Source organism: Diceros bicornis, chromosome 23 (assembly GCF_020826845.1).
Source record: "Diceros bicornis minor isolate mBicDic1 chromosome 23, mDicBic1.mat.cur, whole genome shotgun sequence".
In the NCBI taxonomy this organism is placed as follows: domain Eukaryota; kingdom Metazoa; phylum Chordata; class Mammalia; order Perissodactyla; family Rhinocerotidae; genus Diceros; species Diceros bicornis.
The window spans coordinates 43,042,230-43,065,795 of record NC_080762.1 but is presented as its reverse complement, the minus strand read 5'-3'; the positions used below and the strand labels follow the sequence as shown (position 1 = coordinate 43,065,795).

Sequence of the window (23,566 nt, the reverse complement as noted above, 5' to 3'; positions counted from 1 at the left end):
CCCTGACACTCATTTTGCTGCCTCTTTTGACTATTCCATATAAACCATATTTTACTATCAACCGAAAAGAGAAAGCCAGGTGCGGTGGCACGTGCCTGTAGTCCAAGAGCTACCCGGGAGGCTGAGGCCGGAGGACTGCTTTGAGCCCAGGTTCTGAGCTGTAGTGTGCTATGCTGATGGGGTGTCTGCACTAAGTTTGGCATCAATACAGTTGCCTCCTGGGAGCGGAGGACCACCAGGTTACCTAAGGAGGGGTGAACCGACCCAAGTTGGAAACAGAGCAGGTCAAAAGAGAAATACACTAGAATCCAGTTCTCACACAGCTTCTTATCACACTGATTTGGACAGATTTATAGAAAGTTGTAAAGGACACTAGAGCTCTCTAACCCACCCCCTTCAGCTTCTTCAGCAAGAAAGAAATCTCATCCATCTAAAGTAGATGCTATAAGAGCCTCAGCTAAAACTCATTTAAATCTGCCTTACACGCATGTCTTGCCAGATGAAACAACCCTTGAGGGCAGGGAACCAATCCTGGTCATTTTTCCAGATCTGTTTTGACAGCCAAGACAAAAGAAATCTAGTAAATGGTCATTGAACTGAGCTGGATAAATGGATTCTGCTGTAATTATTTTTATAAAACAGTACCACTTATCTCTCTCCTTTCTGTATTTCCTGTCTTCCTTTCTCAGCTCAGACTCCTCTTTACTTCCCAGGCGAGAGCAGGTTCTACCACCTCAAAAAGAAACGTGAAGAATAAAATTGTTACCCACGGGAGGACATCAGGATGGTGACCAATGAGTTTGCTCATTGACACACAGAGCCGTTCGTGTAGATCACGGTTGACTTGGCCTCCAGCTTTAATGGCTTCAGCATTTCTTTCCAGCAAATCCAAAAGGAGAGGGCGCAGCTGGCGACCAACTAGCATAGTACAGTCCTTATCCAGAAGTAATTGTGCTAAGGTACTCAGGATACACTGGCGATCTTGAGGTGTCCACACCTGAGAGAAGGGCAAAAGAAAAGATCTATGTCAATGATATTTGCACTGCTACAGAAGAGCAAAGAGCACTGGATTAGAATCAAAATATCCAATTTGCAGACTTCATAAGTGAGTTTATCTTATAAAACACAGTGGGGTTATTTTGTAATAGAGGACTAGAGTTAATCTAATGTAAAGGCTGTTACAAGTAAGTTTCAGTCCACTGGGGTTTGAGACAAAAGGACTGACACCAGGATTGCATGTAAAATGCTAGGCAGTGTCCCTAAAAAATAATCTGTTTCAGAATCTCAATCCAGCATTTCCCCCAGCTCCTTTGCTCTTGAAAGAAAATGTAGAAATTAAATGAAAACAATGCAGTTAATATGCAAAACTGCCAACTCTCTTGAGGAAAGGATAGAGATAACAAATCAATTCTTGGAAATGAATGAGGATATATCCTTATGAAGGTTTCAGCCTCTAATAAATAAACAAAATAGATCCAAAGTAGACAGCCACACTTTGACATGCAAGATGAAACAGACCACAAAATTCTAGTGCCTGGGCTCAGAATGTCCATAAGCATAAAAGGGAAAACCGAAAAGTGTATGGAAAGTCTCAAATTTCTAGTGTATATGCAGGTCTGCAGAACCCCTGCTGCCAGGCAATGTGACAGCAAGTTTAAGTCACCTAAGGGACACACCCTCTGACGTAGCAAGCCAATGCTATGAATTTATGCTAAGGAGTTTGCCTCCAAATGGTTATCTATACCAACGCAGCTTGTACACAACCTATATACCATATGCAAAAGTATAACAATTTTCTCCAAAGTTATCGCTTAGAAAAGAGAAGGTCACCTTTCAACTGAGCTCTTACCAAGTTTTCCAAATTACAAGGCATTCTCTCATAAAAACACCTAATTGTGAACAAAGCACTGATTGGAGAAAGATATTATCTTGAAACAATTTCTATCAATATTAGTTCTGCTGTTTATAGGCCACCTGAAGGATTTCATAAATGGAGGCAAGGAAATTTAACAGATTTGGTCACAATTCACAGGGGCATGACCTCACATTTTCAACTGCTAACTGTCCTTATAAACAAGCCCTTTAAAATATATCATTTAAAAAGTAATATAATAAGTGGTTACATTGTAAAGAAAAAGAAACATTTCATCTACAAAATGAATTTAAAAAGGCACAATTGTCCTAGACATGTTATACAAATGGATACTTGTGCAGTGGGAAAAAACCTCCAGAGAGAACATCATTTAATGAACTTTTACTTCAAAAGGTAATCTGGAAAACTGTTAGAGAAAATAGATATTTAACTTTTCAAAAATCAATTTTATTGATATAATTTACATACAATAAAATGCACCAATTTAAAGTACAGTTTGATAAGTTCTGACATATGTACACACCCATGTAACCATCACCCCAATTCAAATACCCAACCCAAAGTTCCATCCTGTTCCTTTGCAGTCAACCCCCTCACCCTAGGCAACCAATGATTTCATTTTACGACCACAGATTAGATTTGCCTATTCTAGAACTTTATGTAAATTGAATTGTATGTACACTGTCTAGCTTCTTTTGCTCAGTATAATGCTTATAGCAATCACCCATGTAGTTGTATGTTTTAATACTTATTCCATTTTATTACTGACCACTTTTTCACTGTACGAATATACCACAACTTGTTTATCCATTCACATGTAGATAGATATTTTCACTGTTTCCAGCTATCATCAGTAAAGCTACTATGAACATTTGTGTACAAGAGATTCATGAACATATTTTCACTACTTTTAATCTTTTTCATTACCTAAGAATGACACTGCTGGGTCATATGATAACTGTATGGTTAACTTGATATTTTTTTTTCTTTTTTTTTTTGGTGAGGAAGATCAGCCCTGAGCTAATATCCGATGCCAATCCTCTTTTTTTTTCTGAGGAAGACTGGCCCTGGGCTAACATCCATGCCCATCTTCCTCTGCTTTATATGAGACTCCCCCACAGCATGGCTTGACAAGCGGTGTGTTGGTGAGCACCCGGGATCCGAACCTGCGAACCCCGGGCCGCCACAGGAGAGCACATGCACTTAACCGCTGCACGATGGGGCCCAGCCCCTTGATAATAAATTTTAAGTTTAAAATTTTTTAGGGCCGGCCCCGTGGCTTGGCGGTTAAGTGCGTGCGCTGCGCTACTGGCGGCCTGGGTTCGGATCCCGGGCGTGCACTGATGCACCGCTTCTCCGGCCATGCTGAGGCCGCGTCCCACATGCAGCAACTAGAAGGATGTGCAGCTATGACATACAACTATCTACTGGGGCTTTGGGGGGAAAAAATAAATAAATAAAATCTTTAAAAAAAAAAAAATTTTTTTAAATAAATTTTTCTATGTTTAACTTCAAAAGAAACTACTTTCCACAGTAGTTGTACGTTTTGTGTGTGTGTGTGTGTGTGTGTGTGTGTGTGTGTGTGTGTGTGAGGAAGATCAGCCCTGAGCTAACATCCATGCCAATCCTCCTCTTTTTGCTGAGGAATACCGGCTCTGAGCTAACATCTATGGCCAATCCTCCTCCTTTTTTTTTTTTTTCCCCAAAGCCCTAGTAGATAGTTGTATGTCATAGCTGCACATCCTTCTAGTTGCTGTATGTGGGACGCAGCCTCAGCATGGCCGGAGAAGCGGTGCGTCGGTGCGCGCCCGGGATCCGAACCCAGGCCGCCAGTAGCGGAGCACGTGCACTTAACCACTAAGCCACGGGGCCGGCCCAGTAGTTGTACCGTTTTACATCCCCACCAGCAATGCTGGAGAGCTCTAGTTGCTACATAACTTCACCAACACATGCTATTGTCATTCTTAATTTTAGCCATTCTAGTAGAGGTGGAGAAGTATGTGGTGCTTTTATTTGCATTTCCCTGATGACCAAAGATATTGAGAATTTTTTCAAGTGTTTAATGGCCAAGCATACATATTCTTTTGTGATGCATTTGTTCAAGTCTTTTACGCATTTTTAAATTGGGTTGTTCCTGTATTAACTATGATGCTAGCTATAGGTTTTTGCAGATGCTCTGTATCAGCTTGAGGAACTTTTGTTCTATCTCCAGCTTGTTTTCGTTCTATTCTTGGCTTGTTTTTGTCTATTTCTTTTTTTTTTTTTTGGTGAGGAAGATCAGCCCTGAGCTAACATCCATGCTAATCCTCCTCTTTTTGCTGAAGAAGACCGGCCCTGAGCCAACATCTATTGCCAATCCCCCTCCTTTTGTTCCCCAAAGCCCCAGTAGATAGTTGTATGTTATAGTTGCACATCCTTCTAGTTGCTGTATGTGGGACGCCGCCTCAGCACGGCCCGACAAGCGGTGCACCGGTGCCCGGGATCTGAACCTGGGCCGCCAGTAGCAGAGTGTGCACACTCAACCACTAAGCCACAGGGCTGGCCCCTGTCTATTTTTTGAGCGGGCTTTGGCAGTTTGTATTCTTCAAATGCTCCTTTCATCTAAGTTGTTTAATTTATTGGCATAAAATTGTTCAGACTAGTCACCTTTTTTCCTGTGTGTGAGAGGAATATTAGCCCTGAGCTAACATCTGTTGCCAATCTTCCTTTTGCCAAGGAAGATTGGCCCTGGGCTAACATCTGTGCCCATCTTCCTCCATTTTATATGTGGGACACTTGCCACAGCATGGCTTGATGAGCGGTGACTAGGTCCGCACCCGGGATCCAAACCTGTGAACCCCAGGCCGCCGAAGCGGAGCAAGCGAACTTCACTACACCACCGGGCCTGCCCGGTCACTTACCTCTTAATCTTTTTAGAACCTGTAATGGTGGCCTTCTTTTAGTCCTACCAGTTTGCATTTTTCTCTTTTATTCTTGATCAGTCCTTTCAAAGAATTAGCTTCTGCTCTATTGTTTGCCTATTTTCTATTTCATTCATTTCTGCTCTTTATTTTTCTTCCTTCTGCTTATTTTGGGTTTAATTTGCTCTTCTTTTTCTAATTTCCCAAGGTGAAAGCTTAAGAAATATCATTAATTTCAAACTTTTCTTTCCTAATATAAGAATTTAATGTTATGAATTTCCCTCTAAATACTGCTTTAGCTACATCCCACAAATTATTTAAATCATCATTCAGTTCAAATTATTTTCTGATTCTCCCAGTGATTTCTTTTTTAACCATCAGTTTCTTTTATAATTTTTATTTATTTATTTTTTCCCCCAAAGCCCCAGTAGATAGTTGTATGTCACAGTTGCACAGCCTTCTAGTTGCTGTACGTGGGACGCGGCCCCAGCATGGCCGGAGAAGCGGTGCGTCGGTGCACGCCCGGGATCCGAACCTGCGCCACCAGTAGCGGAGCGTGCGCACTTAACTGCTAAGCCACGGGGCCAGCCCCATCAGTTTCTTTTAATCTTGTTATTTAATTTCTAACATTTAGGGATTTTTCCTGGTATCTTTTTGGGATTTTTTTCCCCCTAATTTAATTTCACTGGGGTCACTGAATATACCTTGTATGATTTTAATTCTCCTAAGTTTATTGAGATTCGTTTAATGGCCCAGCATATGATCTATCTTGGTGAATGTTCCAAATGTGCAGAACATGTATTCTGCAGTTACTGGGCACAGCACTCTATAAATGTCAATTAGGTCAGGTTTGTTGATAGTGGTATTCAAGTCTTTTGCATTCTTACTGATTTTCTGTATCTGTTCTATCAATTACTGAAGATAGAGTATTAAAATATCCAATTATAATTAAGAATTTGTCTATTTTTCCTTTTCTGTCACTTTTTGACTCATATATTTCTATATTCTGTTATGAGGTGCACACATATTTAGAGTTTCTTTAATTTTCCACTACTGACATTTGGGGCTGGATAATTCCTTGTTGTGGGGACTCTCCTGTGCATTATAAGATGTTTAGCAGCATCCCTGGCCTCTACACACTAGATGTCAGTAGCACCCCCACCACGAGTTGTGACAACCAAAAACATCTCCAGATTTGCCCCCAGTTGAGAACCATTGAGCTGGATAAAAAAACACTTCAAACAAAAAAAGGAAATAAGGTTGACGGAAAATAAAAAGTCTCTTAAAAATTGAAAACTAAAACAACAACACTTCATACACCATTTTAGAAAGCTTGAATTTTGATGCATAAAAGCAGACGGTGACAGATTCAGATTTGTCTTATTAATCATAACTATACTAAATGACCAGAATAGAGAACCTATAGAAGAAAAAAGTAAGTTAGTGGTTGCGCAGGGGAGAGAAGGGAGCACAGTGATGGGGAATAACAGCTAAAAGGTATGAGGGCTTCTTTTGAAGAAATGAAAAGTGGTGACAGTTGCACATATCTGTGAACGTAGCAAAAACCACTGACCTGCACACTTAAATGTCACCCATCATACAGTATGTAAATTATATCTCAATAAAGCTGTTTTTAAAAAGTATTATTACTATAGCTGTGAAAGATGACATGAGTGGAGCCATATTAAAATAGAGCCATGGCAGCCATTTCAGACGAACTGCCTTGCAAGTCTTGTTTTCTTTATCTCCCAAACTGGACTAAACCACCAACATTCCAAGAAGTTAGTCAAGACAACACTATCCTGGGGGCCCAGCCCTGTGGCCTAGTGGTTAAGTTCAGCGTACTCCACTTTGGCAGCCCAGGTTCGGTTTCCAGGCACAAACCTACACCACTCGTCAGTGGCCACGCTATGGCGGCAACCCACATACAAAATAGAGGAAGACTGGCACAGATGTTAGCTCAAGGCGAATATTCCTCAGCAAAAAAAAAAAAAAAAAAAAAAAAAAACACTTGTTTGTAAGGACCCATGAAACTAAACTGTGCTGATGTCCAAACTGCTAACCAATAAACAAAGTACAAGTCTAGCCTTTTGCCTGATGACCGAATCTCAAGCCAATCTATTAAGTACAAACCTAACCTTACCTCATCTAGCACCAATGAACTCTTCTTTAATACAACTTATCGGGGCTGGCCTGGTGGCGCAGCTGTAAACGTGCATGCTCCGCTTCGGCAGCCCGGGGTTCGCGGGTTCGGATCTCGGGTGCGCACCGATGCACCGCTTGTCAAGCCATCCTGTGGTGGCGTCCCATATAAAATAGAGAAAGATGGGCACGGATGTTAGCCCAGGGCCAATCTTCCTTGGCAAAAAGAGGAGGACTGGCAGCGGATGTTAGCTCAGGGCTAAGCTTCCTCACAAAAAATAAAATAAAATAAATACAACTTATCTTCCTCTCTTTTTCTCAAAAAAACCTTAAGCCCCTCTCCTACAACCAGGACACTATGAGGGTTTCTACCTGAATCTGTACTCCCCAAATTGCAATTCTTTAATCCCAAATAAACAGTTTACCTCCTAAACTGGTTTCTGTTTTTTGTAGGTTGACACATGGTGTCAGAAAGCAGTTCCTGAAATGATCTCACGTTCTCACCTTTGTGGACCAGCATCCCCTGAAAATGGGTTCGGTACCAACACAAGATCCCTTGTGTGCTCACCACTTCCACGGACCACTGGCTCCTCCAATCCTGAGTCCACTTAGGTTCTGACCTCCCTCCCTTTTGGCTGAGCTCATTGCCTTTCTTTGGGATTCCGGGGGCAAAAGCCCAACGTGGGGTCGATCGACCAGGAGACATTTTCTCCACATCTTCTCACAGCTTTTGCCGTTTGCAAGAGTTTCCCTGTTTGGGCCACCTTACTGTGCAGCTCGCAGCTATTGCCTTCTGGAAGGGTTTCTCTGTTTGAGCCAGCTATGGCTGCTGCTGTCTGAGGGTTTATTCCCTGTCTGGTCAGCGCTTAAATTCTGTCTTTTGTGTTGTTTGTCCAAACAGCTGTAGCCAGTGGGTCAGAAACACAGGCAACAACGTGCGATTTACAACTGGTGTCTCTTTGTCCGGCCATGCTTTAACGTGAGAGTTTTATCTTCTAAAAGTTCCTAAGAAGTTCCTCCCCTGGGAACTCCAGCTAGTTTAATGTCTAAGAACTACAATCCTTCCTCTTATAAATTTTTGTCTGGATGGACCGAAAATACTAAAGATGATTTAAAATTACAGTGGCCACTCTGGGGCTCCTTTGAGTTTCCCAAACGTGTCCTTTTGCACACTAGATTTGAGAACTTTGGACCAGACAATTTGAACGCGATAGTTAATTCCTAAAGAATCAAGCGCACCACCTTTCAGTACACTTGCTTAAAAACTATAGTCTCAGAAGCTATAAATGTTTACAAATAACAGCAAAATTTTATTAAGCTTGTTTCATGTCCTGAAAGCTTGGCTTGGTAACCATCAGGTTGGGGGACCCAAGATACGGCTGGACAGAAACATGAGTTGAGGGGCCCCGGCCGGTGGCATGGTGGTTAAGTTTGCACACTCCACTTCAGGGGCCCAGGGTTCTCAGGTTTGGATCCTGGGCGCGCACCTGTGCACCACTCATCAAGCCATGCTGTGGCGGCATCCCACGTACAAGGTAGAGGAAGGTGGGCACAGATGTTAGCCCAGGGCCAATCTTTCTCAGCAAAAGGAGGAGGATTGGCAATGGATGTTAGCTCAGGGCTAATCTTCCTCATAACAAAAAAACAAAACAAAAAAAAAAGTACCCGAAAAAAAAAAAAACCTATACAAAGTTCGTTAAGTTAATGCCTTTACATACACCCCCATATCTTCCTTCCAAGGAAGGCCGCCTTTTGGTCCCCTCCCAGAGTTAACGAAACTCAGAGAGATTTTCTGGTAAACTGCTAAGTTATTCCCTTAAACAGTCAAGGGGAAACAAGGGAAAATTAAAAATTAATGAAGCTGTCTAATACTGCCGGAAATATTTACTGTTTGTTCCAGCTGAAACCTGACAAGATATTTGAAGGATTTAGTAACTCATGATCAGAAAATTGGCCAAATTGGAAGCTGATATTCAGAGCCTGAAGAGGAATTTTTTTAGGCCTTCTTCCATAAATTAAAATAAAACTATGGGGCCGGCCCCGTGGCTTAGCAGTTAAGTGTGCGCGCTCCGCTACTGGCGGCCCAGGTTCAAATCCCAGGCACACACCGACGCACTGCTTCTCCGGCCATGCTGAGGCCGCGTCCCACATACAGCAACTAGAAGGACGTGCAGCTATGATATACAACTAGCTACTGGGGCTTTGGGGGGAAAATAAATAAATAAATAAAAATTTAAAAATAAAACTATGTACCCAGAGGGAAAGAAACAAATTAAAAATAATGTAATTGGATGGGTATGTCAGTCCTTTGATAAGCAACTGACACCCCCCCCCCCCCCCGCTCCCCCTTGTTTATCTCAAAGTGCTTATAACCTCTCCAGGAACTGTTATCTAGATCATCACCAATTCCTAAGACTGAGCAGGTAACCTGAGTTTATTCCATCAGCCAGAAACACAGTTTGGATCCAACTATTCTCTTATAAACTGGTAAGTTTTGCATTATCATACCCATCTCATCACTAAAATTTTTAAATGAAACCTATTTAAGGTCTCTGCTTGTGTCTGTCTATGTGTCTACATAGGTCTACAGATGCATGTTACATATGTGATATTTTTCTATCTCTGGGTGGTATAATTTCTAAAAGAGCTCTATTTAATTAGCTTAAAGTAAGCACTTATATAAATTATTTCTAAATATAGTAGAAACTAACCCAAATAATTTTCAAGGTAACATGATATAAAACTTTTGTTCTACCTAGGTTTACCAAAAACCAAATGAATTCATGTTATCTTTGTTACAAACTGTGGCAGTAAAAAAATTGATGGCTGACTTTATCTAATGTCCCATGAAATTTTTGTAGGTAATCAAAACGTAATTATTGGGAACTAGTAAACTAAATAGATGCAAGTAAGATAAAAGGGTTTTAAGACAAACTTTTTAACAATAACTGTGTGTTATGGTATATGTACTTAAAAATAGCTCCAAAATCCTTTCAGTAACTTGAAACCTAAGAATTTTGCTAAATTAAGTTAAATGATAGAAATTTATCAAGTATCTAGATCATTTCCAAATAAGATAAAATATTAGACATTAATTACTAAACATAGGTTTATCCACTTTTGGCTTCTTATTACAGAAAAACTAAAAGATATTTAGGTCTATGTCTTGACATGAGTACAGCCATGTTTGGCCGCTCCATTGACCTACAGCCACCAGCACAAAAAGAAATACAAAGCTGCTTTCTGTGTGGTGGGAACTGGCCTTTTCCCGGGAACTGTCCTTTCTCCCACGGAGAGAGTTGCAAGTTGTAACATTTCAAGGCTCTTGGAGCGTCGTAGCACGGGATGGACTGGCCATCTGTGCCGGGCTGGGACGATAACCAAAGAGAACAATGCACGTACACAACTACTGGGCTGGGACGTTAGCCAGGGGGCTCAGTGCACGTACGCCACTGATAACCATTTTGTGCATGGGAACACTAAATGCTTGCTCTGCAAACTCTGTAATTGCTTACTCTGAAAATTACTGATGGTATAAAAACTGCTGGAAACTGAGACCCAGTGAGAGTTCCACCTGTGGAAGGGACACCTTGCCCAGGACGTGTGATCCTTGCCCAGCCGCGTCGATTGACAGGGCTCTCCCGGCAGTGGGGCGAGGATGTTGTGAGCAACTGATTTGATGTGAAGTAATTGATTTGATATGAAGTAACTGATTTGATGTGTTCTCTTTTCGGTCAACCTGGTGTTTCTCTTTCCGGTTGATTTGTGTCATTTCTCTTCAGCCGATGTGGGTGTTTTCCCTTTCCAGTCGGGCTGATGTTTTTTCCCTCTTAATATTTGACCTATTTAGATCTGTTTGCAGACTGTCACCTTTACTATCCTCTATATAATAAAATATACCTTCAGTCCATTTGTTTGGAGTGGAAAGTGTCTTTTACGTCTCCGATCGAATCCCCAAACCTCTCATAACATAATTGGCGCTGTGAGCAGGATTCGATTAAGGAGATGGCTTTTCTGTTCAAACAAAAGGTAACTGAAGCCAAGGTGGAAGAGATCCCAGGATGGGAGGACCCTCCCTTTTGCACTCTGGCTGGGGAGTGGGCTCATAGGTCAGGATTATGTGAATCTTGGGATGTTCGTCTGCAAGATATAAATCATTGGATGTGACCAAAACTTTGCAGACAGTAGGAAAAAAGAGATAATGTTTCTTTTCTGGCACGGCGAGGTTAATGTTTATTGACTGCTTATCGTCGGGCTATGGAAGATAGGGATAAAATACAAGGGAGAATGTACTCTTGAAAAAAGAAGTTTCAAATTTACAGTCCCGGCTGATGTCACCCAAAATAAACTCTTTCCTTGCCGTGAGCCTGGCATTCTAGTTTTATTTGGCCCCTCTTAAGTGACAAATAGTGAGCCTAAATGTGTATCCAATAATAATTTGGCGAGCCAGCCGGGAGGCTCTTTGTCCGTGGCTCGGTGGGTCTGGGCCGGGTGGGATGTCCTGGGAAACAGTCCAGCAGCTGCCTAGGTGATTTGCCCTAGGGACTGCTCCCAGTGCTTTCCATCTGACCTGGCACCGCTGACCCTGGGCACATTTTTCTTATGACAGGGAAACAGGCTCTAGAATTATTTGTTTGTTTGCCTATTTGTTTGTTTTTGCTTACACCAAGAACTCCCTTCCCCTCCATCTGGAGTCCTGTCTCTTTAAGAGGCAGGGCTATCCCTACTGGAGTGGGAATAATTGTAGGACTTTTACCCGGAATCTGTTAGATGCATCTATCTGTTCTGTTTGGGATCCCATTTAACTGTCTATTCTGTATGTTTGTAATTTTGAAGGGGGGAAGTTCCATCTGTCCCCAAGGAGAGCCCTCTGGGCCACCTCTTGGCTAAATGGGCTATATTCAGCTAGGAGCCCATATCCAAGAAGATAAGTTTTTTATGGTAACACCACATTGCCACAATATTCCATAGACTCCAGAGAGAAAAAGTGACCAAAATGGGGCAATTTCAATTTACCAAAACTGATGTGTTTGCTTATGCAATTGGAAAAAGCCAGCTAAAAAGTTAAACCACTAGTGGGAAGCCTATTTTAATCTTTTGAGGTTTTTAAACAAAATCAAAAATACTGTATTGCCTCTTTAAGAAAAAATAATTAAGCAATTAAACATGCCAGCAGCCTAAGCTGAATCTGCCGCTCCCCTCCCCTCTCTTGCTGAGCTTCCCCGCTTCAACTCCCCCGGAATTCCTGATCTGAAATTAAGCAAGTGAAAATAAATAAACTTTTGAAGTAATTTGAAATTGGGATGGCTATTCTAGAGAATCTGTTTCAGATGAGTTCACCTTAAGGGTCACCCTTAAAAGAGAGGATTCAAAACCTCTCACGATGAAATGCAATCTTTAATTAATACACAGAGGCTTCTAAAAGACAAAGCTATTTCAAAAACAGCTTCCAAAATCTTTTTGGTAACTTGAAGCTTTAGAGTTTTGCTAAATTAAGTTGATAAAAATTTATTGAGTCTCTGGGTCGTTCCCACATAAGATAAAACATTAAAAATTGGTTACTAAGCATAGAATTGTCTGCCTATGGTCTCTTATCTCAAAAAAAAAACTGAAAGATGCTTACGTTTAATGATAAACATGTTATGTGCATGTTGAGGAATTTTCTATGAGAAAGTACACATTTCTGGAAAGTCTGTATACAAAAAAAGCAAAAGGTATGTTGTCCATAAAGAAGGTATAAAGAATAGAGATATTTATGTTTGTTTTGTTAAGAAAAATAAATTTGTCCTAAAGTACTAAGAAAAGAAAAAAGGCGTAGGACAAATTCTAAATGTAAAAAATAAGTGACAGAAGGTTTGTAAAAGTAAAGCCCTGAGGAGTTTTGCACATGATCAAGTTGGCTAAAGTAAGCTGATAAAAAATTAAAATTTGGCTTTGTCTCTTATAAAGGTAATTTTCTTAAACTTTTAGTCTACTCTTTATATAGAGATTAAAAGGTGTTCTTTTGAGTAAGTCTATGTAAAAGACAAAACACCTATGTTTTGTTAAAATAATTTCCTATGTTCAAAAGGACTGAAGTCTCTCCCTTAAGGTTTTTGTTTTTGTTTTTTGACTGTTTTAACTCTCTGTTTGCCTTTAACTGTTTCTGTTATCAATTTGATTAAATAAATAACTAGGCATTATTTCCTATTTGACCAAGTGTTTTAAAATCTTTTGATATTTTTGATAAACTTCTGCCGAAATTAAAGTTTTTTTAACTTAAAAAAAAATTACAAAAAGGACATATGATTATGATGCCAAAATACAATTGTTACTGTATTTCATGTTGATGCTCACAGTTCTGTAATTTCTACAGAACAAAAGTATAACTCTTATGCTGATCAGCTGGTGCAAAGTCATGCAACGCACAGCCCAGGCTTAGCACAATGGGTCCACGAAAAGAGTGGACACTTGGGAGAATAAACTTCATACAGGTGGGCAAAACAAAGGGGAATCCTTGTCACCCATGATGATATTGCCACTGCAGTACAACAATGTCAGTTATGCCAACAGTTAAATAAACGGGGAGTTCCACACCCCTACCAAGGTCATATCCAAAAGGGATTATTTCCCACTCATACCTGGCAAATAGATTTTATTGGACCATTGCCAAATTCTTGTGGATATACTTATGCCTGCACTGCTGTTGATACATATTCTGGTTATTTATTGGCTATGCCAGCTAAAGTGGCCACCCAACAGAGTGCCATAAAATTATTAGATATAATTAAGTTATATTATGGAACACCAAGGCAAATTCAGAGTGACAACGGTTCCCACTTTACAGGTAAGTTGATTCAAACTTATACCAAGGAAAATTATATAGAATGGATTTATCATATACCTTATTACCCCCAAGCTGCAGGCCTCATAGAACAAATGAATGGATTGCTTAAACAACAATTGAGGAAACTTGGTCATGGCTCATTAAAGGGGTGGCACAACCATCTAAGTACTGCTCTAAATATGTTAAATAACAGGCCACTAGGCCCTAATGAGACTCCTCTGTCAAGGTTGTTACCAGCAAAGATTACAGAAGTGGCAGCCGCCACCCATGAGCTTATGACCTTAACCTATTGGCCCCTGACTCAGTCTGCTAAACCGCCTTTTCGTGCCACGGCCGAAGAGGCTGGATTGGATTTATCTACTGTTCATTCTATTCAATTGCCCCCTAAGAAGCAGTCTATAGTCCCTACTGGGATAGGGGTACAATTTCCCAAAAATACCTTTGGTTTGTTAAAAGGACGCTCTGGACTGGCAGCAAAAGGTATTGATGTACTGGGAGGAGTCATTGATCCAGATTACCAAGAAAAAACAAAATTTATATTATATAATGGTAGTGACACAGTACTAACTGTAGAGTCTGGAGAACGAGTGGGACAATTATTGGTGCTTCCCCTCTTGACTCCAAATGTGTCACAAGGACAGCCTCCAAGTGAATTAACTAAAAGAGGAATGCAAGGATTTGGGTCTACAAATGGATGGAAACCTGGAGCAAAAGTGTGGGTGACACATCCATCCAATGCAGCTCCCCGTGCCGCAGAAGTAGTGGCCCAAGGGCCCACTGCAACACTCATAGTTATGTATCCAGGAAATGAACAGTTATATCATGTTCCTAAAAATTCTGTTTCTTTGCGTGAATAGATACTCCTGCTGTGTTCGCTATGCTGTGCTGCACCTCCATGTCTGCTGCAGCAGCAGACCTACACACAGAGGCATTAGTTGCATCTGTAGGACAACCTTTGACCCTGCACTGTTAGACCAACTGCTCTACACCAGTGGGACCTATAACCTGGACTATGAATGGCCGAGAAATTTGGTCTCAGAAACAGCACGCAACTTCACAATATCAGATAATTTCTCTATTACCCTGCCTTCTGCTACCCTCTGTAATGGGGGCTGATCTGGACTTCTACCAGCTAGTTTGTTAGGCCTAAGTCTTACCTTATCTAATGTTATCTTTGATGCTGTACATGATTTGCAAGATCAAGTTAATAACATTTCATATTCTAAGGGGTTATTTGATTGGCTACCTTGGGGTTTGGGTCCTTTATTGTGAGATAGTTTTATAATTATTGTAGTCATTGGATTTTGGATTCTTGGATGTGCCTTATGTACTTGTGTACGAAGTTCATTGTCTGTGCATATGGTGTCTTATGGTTAATGGAGACGGCCACGGCCGAATATGTCTTGACATGAGTACAGCCATGTTTGGCCGCTCCATTGACCTACAGCCACCAGCACAAAAAGAAATACAAAGCTGCTTTCTGTGTGGTGGGAACTGGCCTTTTCCCGGGAACTGCCCTTTCTCCCACGGAGAGAGTTGCAAGTTGTAACATTTCAAGGCTCTTGGAGCGTCGTAGCACGGGATGGACTGGCCATCTGTGCCGGGCTGGGACGATAACCAAAGAGAACAATGCACGTACACAACTACTGGGCTGGGACGTTAGCCAGGGGGCTCAGTGCACGTACGCCACTGATAACCATTTTGTGCATGGGAACACTAAATGCTTGCTCTGCAAACTCTGTAATTGCTTACTCTGAAAATTACTGATGGTATAAAAACTGCTGGAAACTGAGACCCAGTGAGAGTTCCACCTGTGGAAGGGACACCTTGCCCAGGACGTGTGATCCTTGCCCAGCCGCGTCGATTGACAGGGCTCTCCCGGCAGTGGGGCGAGGATGTTGTGAGTAACTGATTTGATGTGAAGTAATTGATTTGATATGAAGTAACTGATTTGATGTGTTCTCTTTTCGGTCAACCTGGTGTTTCTCTTTCCGGTTGATTTGTGTCATTTCTCTTCAGCCGATGTGGGTGTTTTCCCTTTCCAGTCGGGCTGATGTTTTTTCCCTCTTAATATTTGACCTATTTAGATCTGTTTGCAGACTGTCACCTTTACTATCCTCTATATAATAAAATATACCTTCAGTCCATTTGTTTGGAGTGGAAAGTGTCTTTTACGTCTCCGATCGAATCCCCAAACCTCTCATAACAGTCTATTAGAAAATAAGTCTTGTGCCATGTTAAAAAAATAATTTTACGCTATGAGAAAATGTATGTTTGCAGTAAAAGAAGATATTAAGGAAGGGAGATGTTTTTGTTAAGAAGGTAAATTTGTCTTAAAGTAAAATTGCTTATAGGAAAGAGGAAGGGCCAAGTTTTGGATGTAAAAAAAAGAAAGTTATGGAAGATTTGTAGAAGAGGAACCCTGAGAAAAGAGTTTTGTGCACGGTCAAGCTGGCTAAGATTGAAATGAATTTAATAAGTAAATGAGTTTTAGTATCAAAAGAAAGATGCATGAAATTAGAATTTGGTTTTCTCTCTTTCAAAAGAACAGTTTTCTTGGATGGTTGGTCTGCTCTTGATAAAGAGATTATGAAAGGTTTTTTTCTTTACCTTTGAGTAGTCTACCAAAAAGGCAGGGATTTTATGTTTTATCAAAATAATTTCCTATGTTCAAAAAGCTGAGGCCTTTCTATTAAGAGAGCTAATTTATTTCAACTGTTTAACTGTGTTTGCCTTTAACATCTTCTGTTGTCACTTTCGTTAAATGGATAACTAAGCACTGTTTCACAGTGATTTATGATCCTATTTGACCAAGTGTTTTAAAACATTTTGATATTTTCAACAAACTTCTCAAAATCAAATTCTAAATGAAGTCTTGTAGACCTGGAAATAACTTCCAGGTTTTCCAGGGTGTCCCTTGAACACCTTACCTCAAAAGAATTCCTAAAATTCTGATATGTCTTGGTATAACATTATCAGTCAGTCATAACTCTAGTCACTATCTCAAAATGTGTGTCATAAAGATAACCAAGTTTCTTTGTCAATTGCATTACAATGTTAAGTCTTTTGTCATCTATAGATACTAATTGTTTTACTCTGATGCTTTTGCAAAAATGTCTCATCTTCAGACAGATTCACGGAAAGGATTCTGACACTCACTTCAGAATACAGTTTTCTGATAAACTTTCAGATTATAAAACTGAACTTGGTAAGAAATTACAAAATTCTACCTTATTGTCTTCCTCTCTTTCTTGGAAAAACTATACTCTTAGCTGCATCTCCCAATCTATTACAAAAGGTTGAAATCTTTCTGACTATTGGGTTTGTTATCAGAAGCCTCATCCTGTACACGAATCTAGAGAATCCTTTAGCATATTTAATTATCAATCTCTCTGCCATTCCTCTCCTAATTCCTTGTGCTGTTTAGAACTTCTTACCTATAAATCAAACCTCCAGAGATTTAAGAGGTAATATTTATAACTGTTGTAAATACCTCTTGTTTTACTTGGGTAAACACCTCTGGCAACGCAGTCCGAATCAGACAGAATCCCAGCACAAGTTGACTGATTAAATGCAGTGCCCATTGGGGCCGGCCCCGTGGCTTGGCGGTTGGGTGCGCGCGCTCCGCTGCTGGCGGCCCGAGTTCGGATCCCGGGCGTGCACCGACGCACCACTTCTCCAGCCATGCTGGGGCCACGTCCCACATACAGCAACTAGAAGGATGTGCAGCTGTGACATACAACTATCTACTGGGGCTTTGGGGGAAAAAATAAATAAATAAAATTATGAAAAAAAAAAATGCAGTGCCCACTGACATCCTAGTTCTTTGATCTCTTTAGCTGACTGCCCTCAGGCATTGCCTCCTGGTTCAGGTCTATTCTCCAATTTGAGCTTGGCATTTTGTTATTAGAAGAATTCTCATTGTTGTAAAACTTTGTCTCCTCTGCATAGCTCAATGTTATAAAAACACCACTCAGATAATGGTCACCCAGTGCATCGAAGTGATTACTAAGGTTTATGAAACTTCACATGAGAAACTTCAAGGAACTGCAGAAGATGTTTACCCTTAAAAGAACTTGACAATAGAGCCTTCCTTGGCTCTGGCACTCTTGTTGCTCAACTGTGACCTAAAAGCTCCTAAGGAAACTGCCTTCCCTCCTCATTCTCATACCAAGAATGAGCCCTCCTGGTGACGAGGGCCCAAGAATGCTTTTGTGTGTGTGTGTGTGAGGAAGATCAGCCCTGAGCTAACATCCATGCTAATCCTCCTCTTTTTGCTGAGGAAGACCAGCTCTGAGCTAACACCTATTGCCAATCCTCCTCCTTTTTTTTTCCCCCAAAGCCCCAGTAGATAGTTGCATGTCATAGTTGCACATCCTTCTAGTTGCTGTATGTGGGACGCTGCCTCAGCATGGCCAGAGAAGCGGTGCGTCGGTGCGCGCCCGGGATCCGAACCTGGGGCACCACGGGGCTGGCCCCCCAACTATGCTTTGATCGCTGAGCAGCAATGCTTTCCAATAGTCGAGCAGCAATGCTTTCCAGTGTTTGATCAGTGATGCTTTAAGAGAAAGATCATGATCAAAAGGAGGAAATGAAAGATGACATGAGTGAAACCATATTAAAACAGAGCTGGAGCAGCCATTTCTGAGGAACTGCCTTGCCCGTCTTGTTTTTTTTATCTTCCAAACTGGACCAAACCACCAATATTCCAAGAAGTCAGTAAGGACAAGAACAAGCTGTTTGTAAGGAGTGAGGAAACTGGACTTTGCTGATGACTGAATCAAGAACCAATCAATGAAGTACAAGTCTAGCCTTTTGCCTGATGAGTGAATCTCAAGCCAGTCTATGAAGTACAAACCTAGCCTTACCTCATCTAGCACAAATGAACTCTTCTTTACTACAACTTACCTCATCTTCCTCCCCTTTTCCCATAAAAACCTTGAGCCCTTCTGCAATCGGGACACTATTTGAGTTTTTACCTGAATCTGTGCTCCCCGAATTGCAATTATTTGATAGCAAATACAAGGTTTCCCTCTTAAACTGGTTTCTTATTTTTGTAGATTGACATAGCTCACATGTATTGATTACCTACTATGTGCCAGGCACTGTGGTAAGCTCCTCATATGCATTATCTAGATCTCACAAGAATCTTATTTATAACAATAACAATAGCAACCACTTTTATAGACAGCACTTAACTATATTCTAGGCATCGAAACCTCACAGCAACCCATAAAGTAGGTAATATTATCCCCATTTTACAGATAAGGAAACTGAAAAATAAAAAAGGGGTTAAGATCACAAAGCTAGCAGCAGAACCAGGAATCCATGTCACAGCGTCTGGCTCCAGAGTCCCTGCTTTTAACTACTCCCTGTAACCATTTAGCAGCTACCATATGTAATATATCGAGAAATTGAGTCTTAGGTAGGTTAAGTAACTTGTCCAAGGCCCCAAAAGCAATTAAGTAAAGGAATGGATTTGATCTTCAGCCATACTTCAGTTTCAGCACCCAAGCATGCTCTTAATTACTCTGCTCTTCCTGATTATAGACAATCATCAAAGAGGTAAAGATGTGTGATATTATGATTTATAATAAGAAATACATATTTGGTCTTTGACCCCATTCCTTGCAGAGAGTTCCTAAAACCCTTGGAATTTCCTGTGATGAGAGTGATAAAGGCATCTTCTGTTATGTTAATGAGGTGAATTTTGGAAAGCACCCAAGGATGGGGGCTGGCTGCCAGGAGAACCAAACATGTGTTCAGAGAGTTGGAACTTTCAGTTCTAACCCCTGACCTCTGGGGAAGGGAGAGAGGCTGGAGATTGTGTTCAATCACCAACGGCCCAAGATTTAATGAATCAGGCCTATGTAATGAAGCCTCCATAAAAACCCAAAAGGACATGGTTCGCAGAGCTTCCAGGTTGGTGAACACGTGGAGATATGGAGAGAGTGGTGCCCCTGGAGAGGGCATGGAAGCACTGTACCCCTTCCCACATACCTTGCCCTATACATCTCTTCCATCTGGCAGTTCCTGAACTATATTTTTTCATAATAAACCAGTGACCTAATAGTAAAATGTTCCTCTGAGTTCTGTGAGCGGCTCTAGCAAATTAATCGAACCTCCAGGTAGATAGTGCCAGAACTGGATTAAATTGTAGGACACCCAGCTGGTGTCCCAGAATTGCTTGGTGGTGCTGGAAAACCCACCTGCTGGAATTGGGAGACAGAACTGTAGGATGGTAGTGGTAGTAGGGATGAAGAGGAAGGAACAGATTCAACACTGAGGAAGTAAAATCAGGAGGACCTGGCTATATGTGAAGGAAAAGGAGTGAAAAGAGTTGAGGACACTCAGTTCTCTATAATAAGTGACTGGCTAGAGAAAGGGTGGTATCACCAGAGATAAAGAACATAGAAAGAAGCACAATCCTAAAAAATTCTTACTTCAGATCCCAAACTCCAATGAGAATCAATGTTTTAAAAGTCTTTGCTGACCAATAAAAATCGTTTTGTTTCCAAATACAGGAGAAAAATAGAATGGCAACACAATCAACTCTTCTGAGTGAAAGGTTTGAAATTATTACTGAAAATGGAAAGAAACAAATCTGAAAGACATCTCTGAGACTGGATAGAATTTGACAATGTGTGGCAAAGAAAAGGGAGAAGCAAAAGTATCCCAATCTCCTTAATTCAAGTGAACTTTCTATTAGCTTTTGAGTCCAGCAGCATTACTATATAGTCTCAGAAGCTACATGAGTGGTTCTCACACTTCAGCGTGTCAGATTTCTAAAATCTTATCTAATATGGACTACAAACCATTTCCCCACCCTACTCCCAATACATTAACACCAATTTTGCAGCCAATTACAGTGATAGGGAATCATAAATCCCCTAGTGCTGGTTCATGATCCCTAGATTCCCTCTGCTCTAAATTCTAAAGCCCACTTATAGAAAAATACCTCTAGTAACAATATATAATTCAGGAGCCTGTCACCAGAAGCTCAGCTCGTATAAACTGATTTATCTCTTTCCTTAGCCTAGCCTATCAAAAATCAGTTTTCTTTCTAGACCTCCCCATTTTTGTTAGCGATTCCCTTTACCAGGGGCTCACAGGCCAAAAGCCCCAGGGATGTCTTCGACTCCTCCCTCCCCTTTGCTTCACACTTTCAATTTGTTGTCACCAAAAAGAACTGCCTCTTATATTAGTTCCCTGCTGCTCCAGACCCAAAATACTGCCATTGCTTCCTAAGCAATGGGATATATACATAGACAATTCATTTGTGACTTTATAAGTTCTAGACATTAGAGTTAGAAAAAAAGCCCCACATTTTCTACTCTCAAGAAGCTCACAGATATTGGGGGTGGGGAAGCATAAAATAAGAAATTAAAACGCAACGTGAAAAACGCGTGATAAGGGTCCTCAACTCAGACGCGGAAGGCGGGGGTCAATGAGAGAAGGCTCTTAAAAGGCCAAAGACCCATTTCCAGAAAACTCTAATTCACCTCATAATTCCTATGGTTAATATCACACAGTTAGCACTAGCTGTCTTGCTTTGTCGTTCAGTTGTTTTCTGCGTTTACGAATTGTCTCCAAAAATAGACGCTAAATTCCCAGGGGGCAAGATCGTAACGGCTGTCTCCGCCCAGTGCCACCCTGTGCCTTATTCACAGCAAGAACGCAATCAATAGTCGTCAATGGGCCAAAAAAGAAGAGACGGGACGGAAAAGAAAAACAATCACCCAAACTAACAGGGGTGGCCGGACTCGGCACACTCAGGTAATCCACATGTCAAAAGGGCAGACACGCAACCTCAATTACAGTAAAACAAACCATATTTCTTTCCGAAGGCCACGCCTGCCACACACAGTCAGAACGCTGCATGTAGGTAAGTCGGTGGAGAGGGGAAGGGAAGGGTCCCCCAGGTAAAAACAAGACTCCTTCCAATCTCCTTAAACACGCGCGGAGGCCTCCGCCACTGGCCAGCCCTGACGAGGGGACCACAGTGACAAGACGCCGCTTCTCTCTCGCCTTAAACCAGCGCGTCTCCGCGCGGACCCCAGGGCGCGGGCGGAGGGCGGCCAGGGTCGGCCGGGCGCTTTCTCTCTCTCTTTTCGTCTTACCTGCTTGGCCAAGAACCTGCCCAATTCGCTGCGGCTCTTCTCGTTCTTGGCAGCGATTAATCGGAGCGGCGCAGCCGCCACCTCCAGCAAGAGGTGCTCCATGACCGCGGACCCTCTGCCCCGGGCGGCCACCAGCGCTCCTTGCTTCGCGCTCAGAGCCCCTGAGCCGCCGAGGTGCCCGCGCCGGAGCTGCCACCAACTACGTCCCCAGGAGAAGCCGGCGGCGCTGCTCCGCAGACACCGGGAAAGCTGCGACACACGTGGGGGAGCACGCGGCGCTCTGCGTCATCAGCCCGCGACGGCGAGGGCAGGGCGACCCCAGCCCCGCCCCCTCGGCAGCGGAAACGCCGGGTGTCACTACCGCTCCAGTTCTGGGAGGGGAATTGAAGCAGGAAGGGCTATTGCGTTCTGGGTCCAATGCATGAAGTGATGGAAGGTCCCGGACACAACGCGTGGCAGGACAGCGAGACAGAAGATTCCAGTAGGCCAGAGAAGCGAGGGAGCCTCTAAGGGCGTGTCATCCTCAGCCCACCATGCCTCCCTCCTCTGCAACATGCCAGATCATATATCTAAAAAAAGCAGACTCGCCTCCTCTCACCCAGCAATTCTCCTTCTAGACCTCTAGCCTATGGAAATTCCCACACAAGTATGACCAGCACACCCCTTGCAACATTCTTAATATAAATATTGGAAATAAGTGTTCCAAAATAAGTTTCTGTACTGACATGGACAGATCTCCAATGGGCAAGGGTATACTATGATTCAATCTTTTTTTTTAACTGTTTTTTTTTTTTAAGATTTTATTTATTTACTTTTTCCCCCCAAAGCCCCAGTAGATAGTTGTATGTCATAGCTGCACATCCTTCTAGTTGCTGTATGTGGGACGTGGCCTCAGCATGGCCGGAGAAGCAGGTGCGTCCGTGGGCGCCTGGGATCCGACCCCAGGCCGCCAGCAGCAGAGTGCGCGCATTTAACAGCTAAACCCCCCCCACCCCCCCCCCACCCCCGCCCCCTGCCCCAGGCCCGGCCCTCAATCTTTTTAAACTGCATTTGGATTTGAGTTTTTTTCTGGAGTTTGAATGTTTGCTTCTAGGGGAACTCAAACTCAAGCGCAGAACTTCCAGAGCAAGTAAACTGTGAAAATGGGGCAGAAAACATTTCCAAATAATATTTTTTAAATTTCCAGGAAGATTGACAGGGATCCCTGAGGACACAGCACAATGGATGAAAAATGACCCATGCTTGGGGAGTTACTCATTTTTTCCCCTGGCTATCTCCTATGTATATAAGAAGGATACATGTGAATAAATTTCTGTGTGTTTTTCTCTTGTTAATTCATATTTTAATTACAGGGGTCACAGCCAAGAACTTAGAAGGGTAGAGGGGAAATTATTTTTCCTCCCCTACACACTCTCAGGAATCTGTTGAAAGAGGTCCTCCTTTATATGAGATTATAAACCAAGGAAAGGGAAGACAAGGGATCTAGGAAATGAGATATTCAACACAGAAAGAAAATTGTAAAAGGAACGTTCAGGATAACTGTTAAGAGAAATCTCAAGACTTTCAGCTGGGCAGCAGCAGGAAGATTAACAGCTCTTGAGTAACTAAATTGATGGATCAGATCAGTGGTTGCCTGGTTTGGGAGTGGAAAAGAGGATTGACTGCAAACAACCATAAGGCAACATTTTTGGGTGATGGAAATGTT

The 23,566-nt window shown here is 42.0% G+C and overlaps 1 protein-coding gene across 1 annotated transcript in view; it reads right to left on the bottom strand.

The window, feature by feature from the left end:
• The window catches only part of MDN1 (midasin AAA ATPase 1), a 173,539-nt gene extending 151,427 nt beyond the window's left edge, over nucleotides 1-22,112 (bottom strand). The window contains exons 1-2 of the mRNA XM_058566628.1: nucleotides 21,862-22,112; nucleotides 771-997 (exon numbers count right to left, since the gene is read on the bottom strand). Of these exons, the coding sequence (XP_058422611.1) occupies nucleotides 771-997; nucleotides 21,862-21,963 (329 nt within the window). The 5' untranslated portion in view covers nucleotides 21,964-22,112. The remainder of the gene's footprint in view (nucleotides 1-770; nucleotides 998-21,861) is intronic.
• Between the last annotated feature and the right edge of the window lie 1,454 nt (nucleotides 22,113-23,566).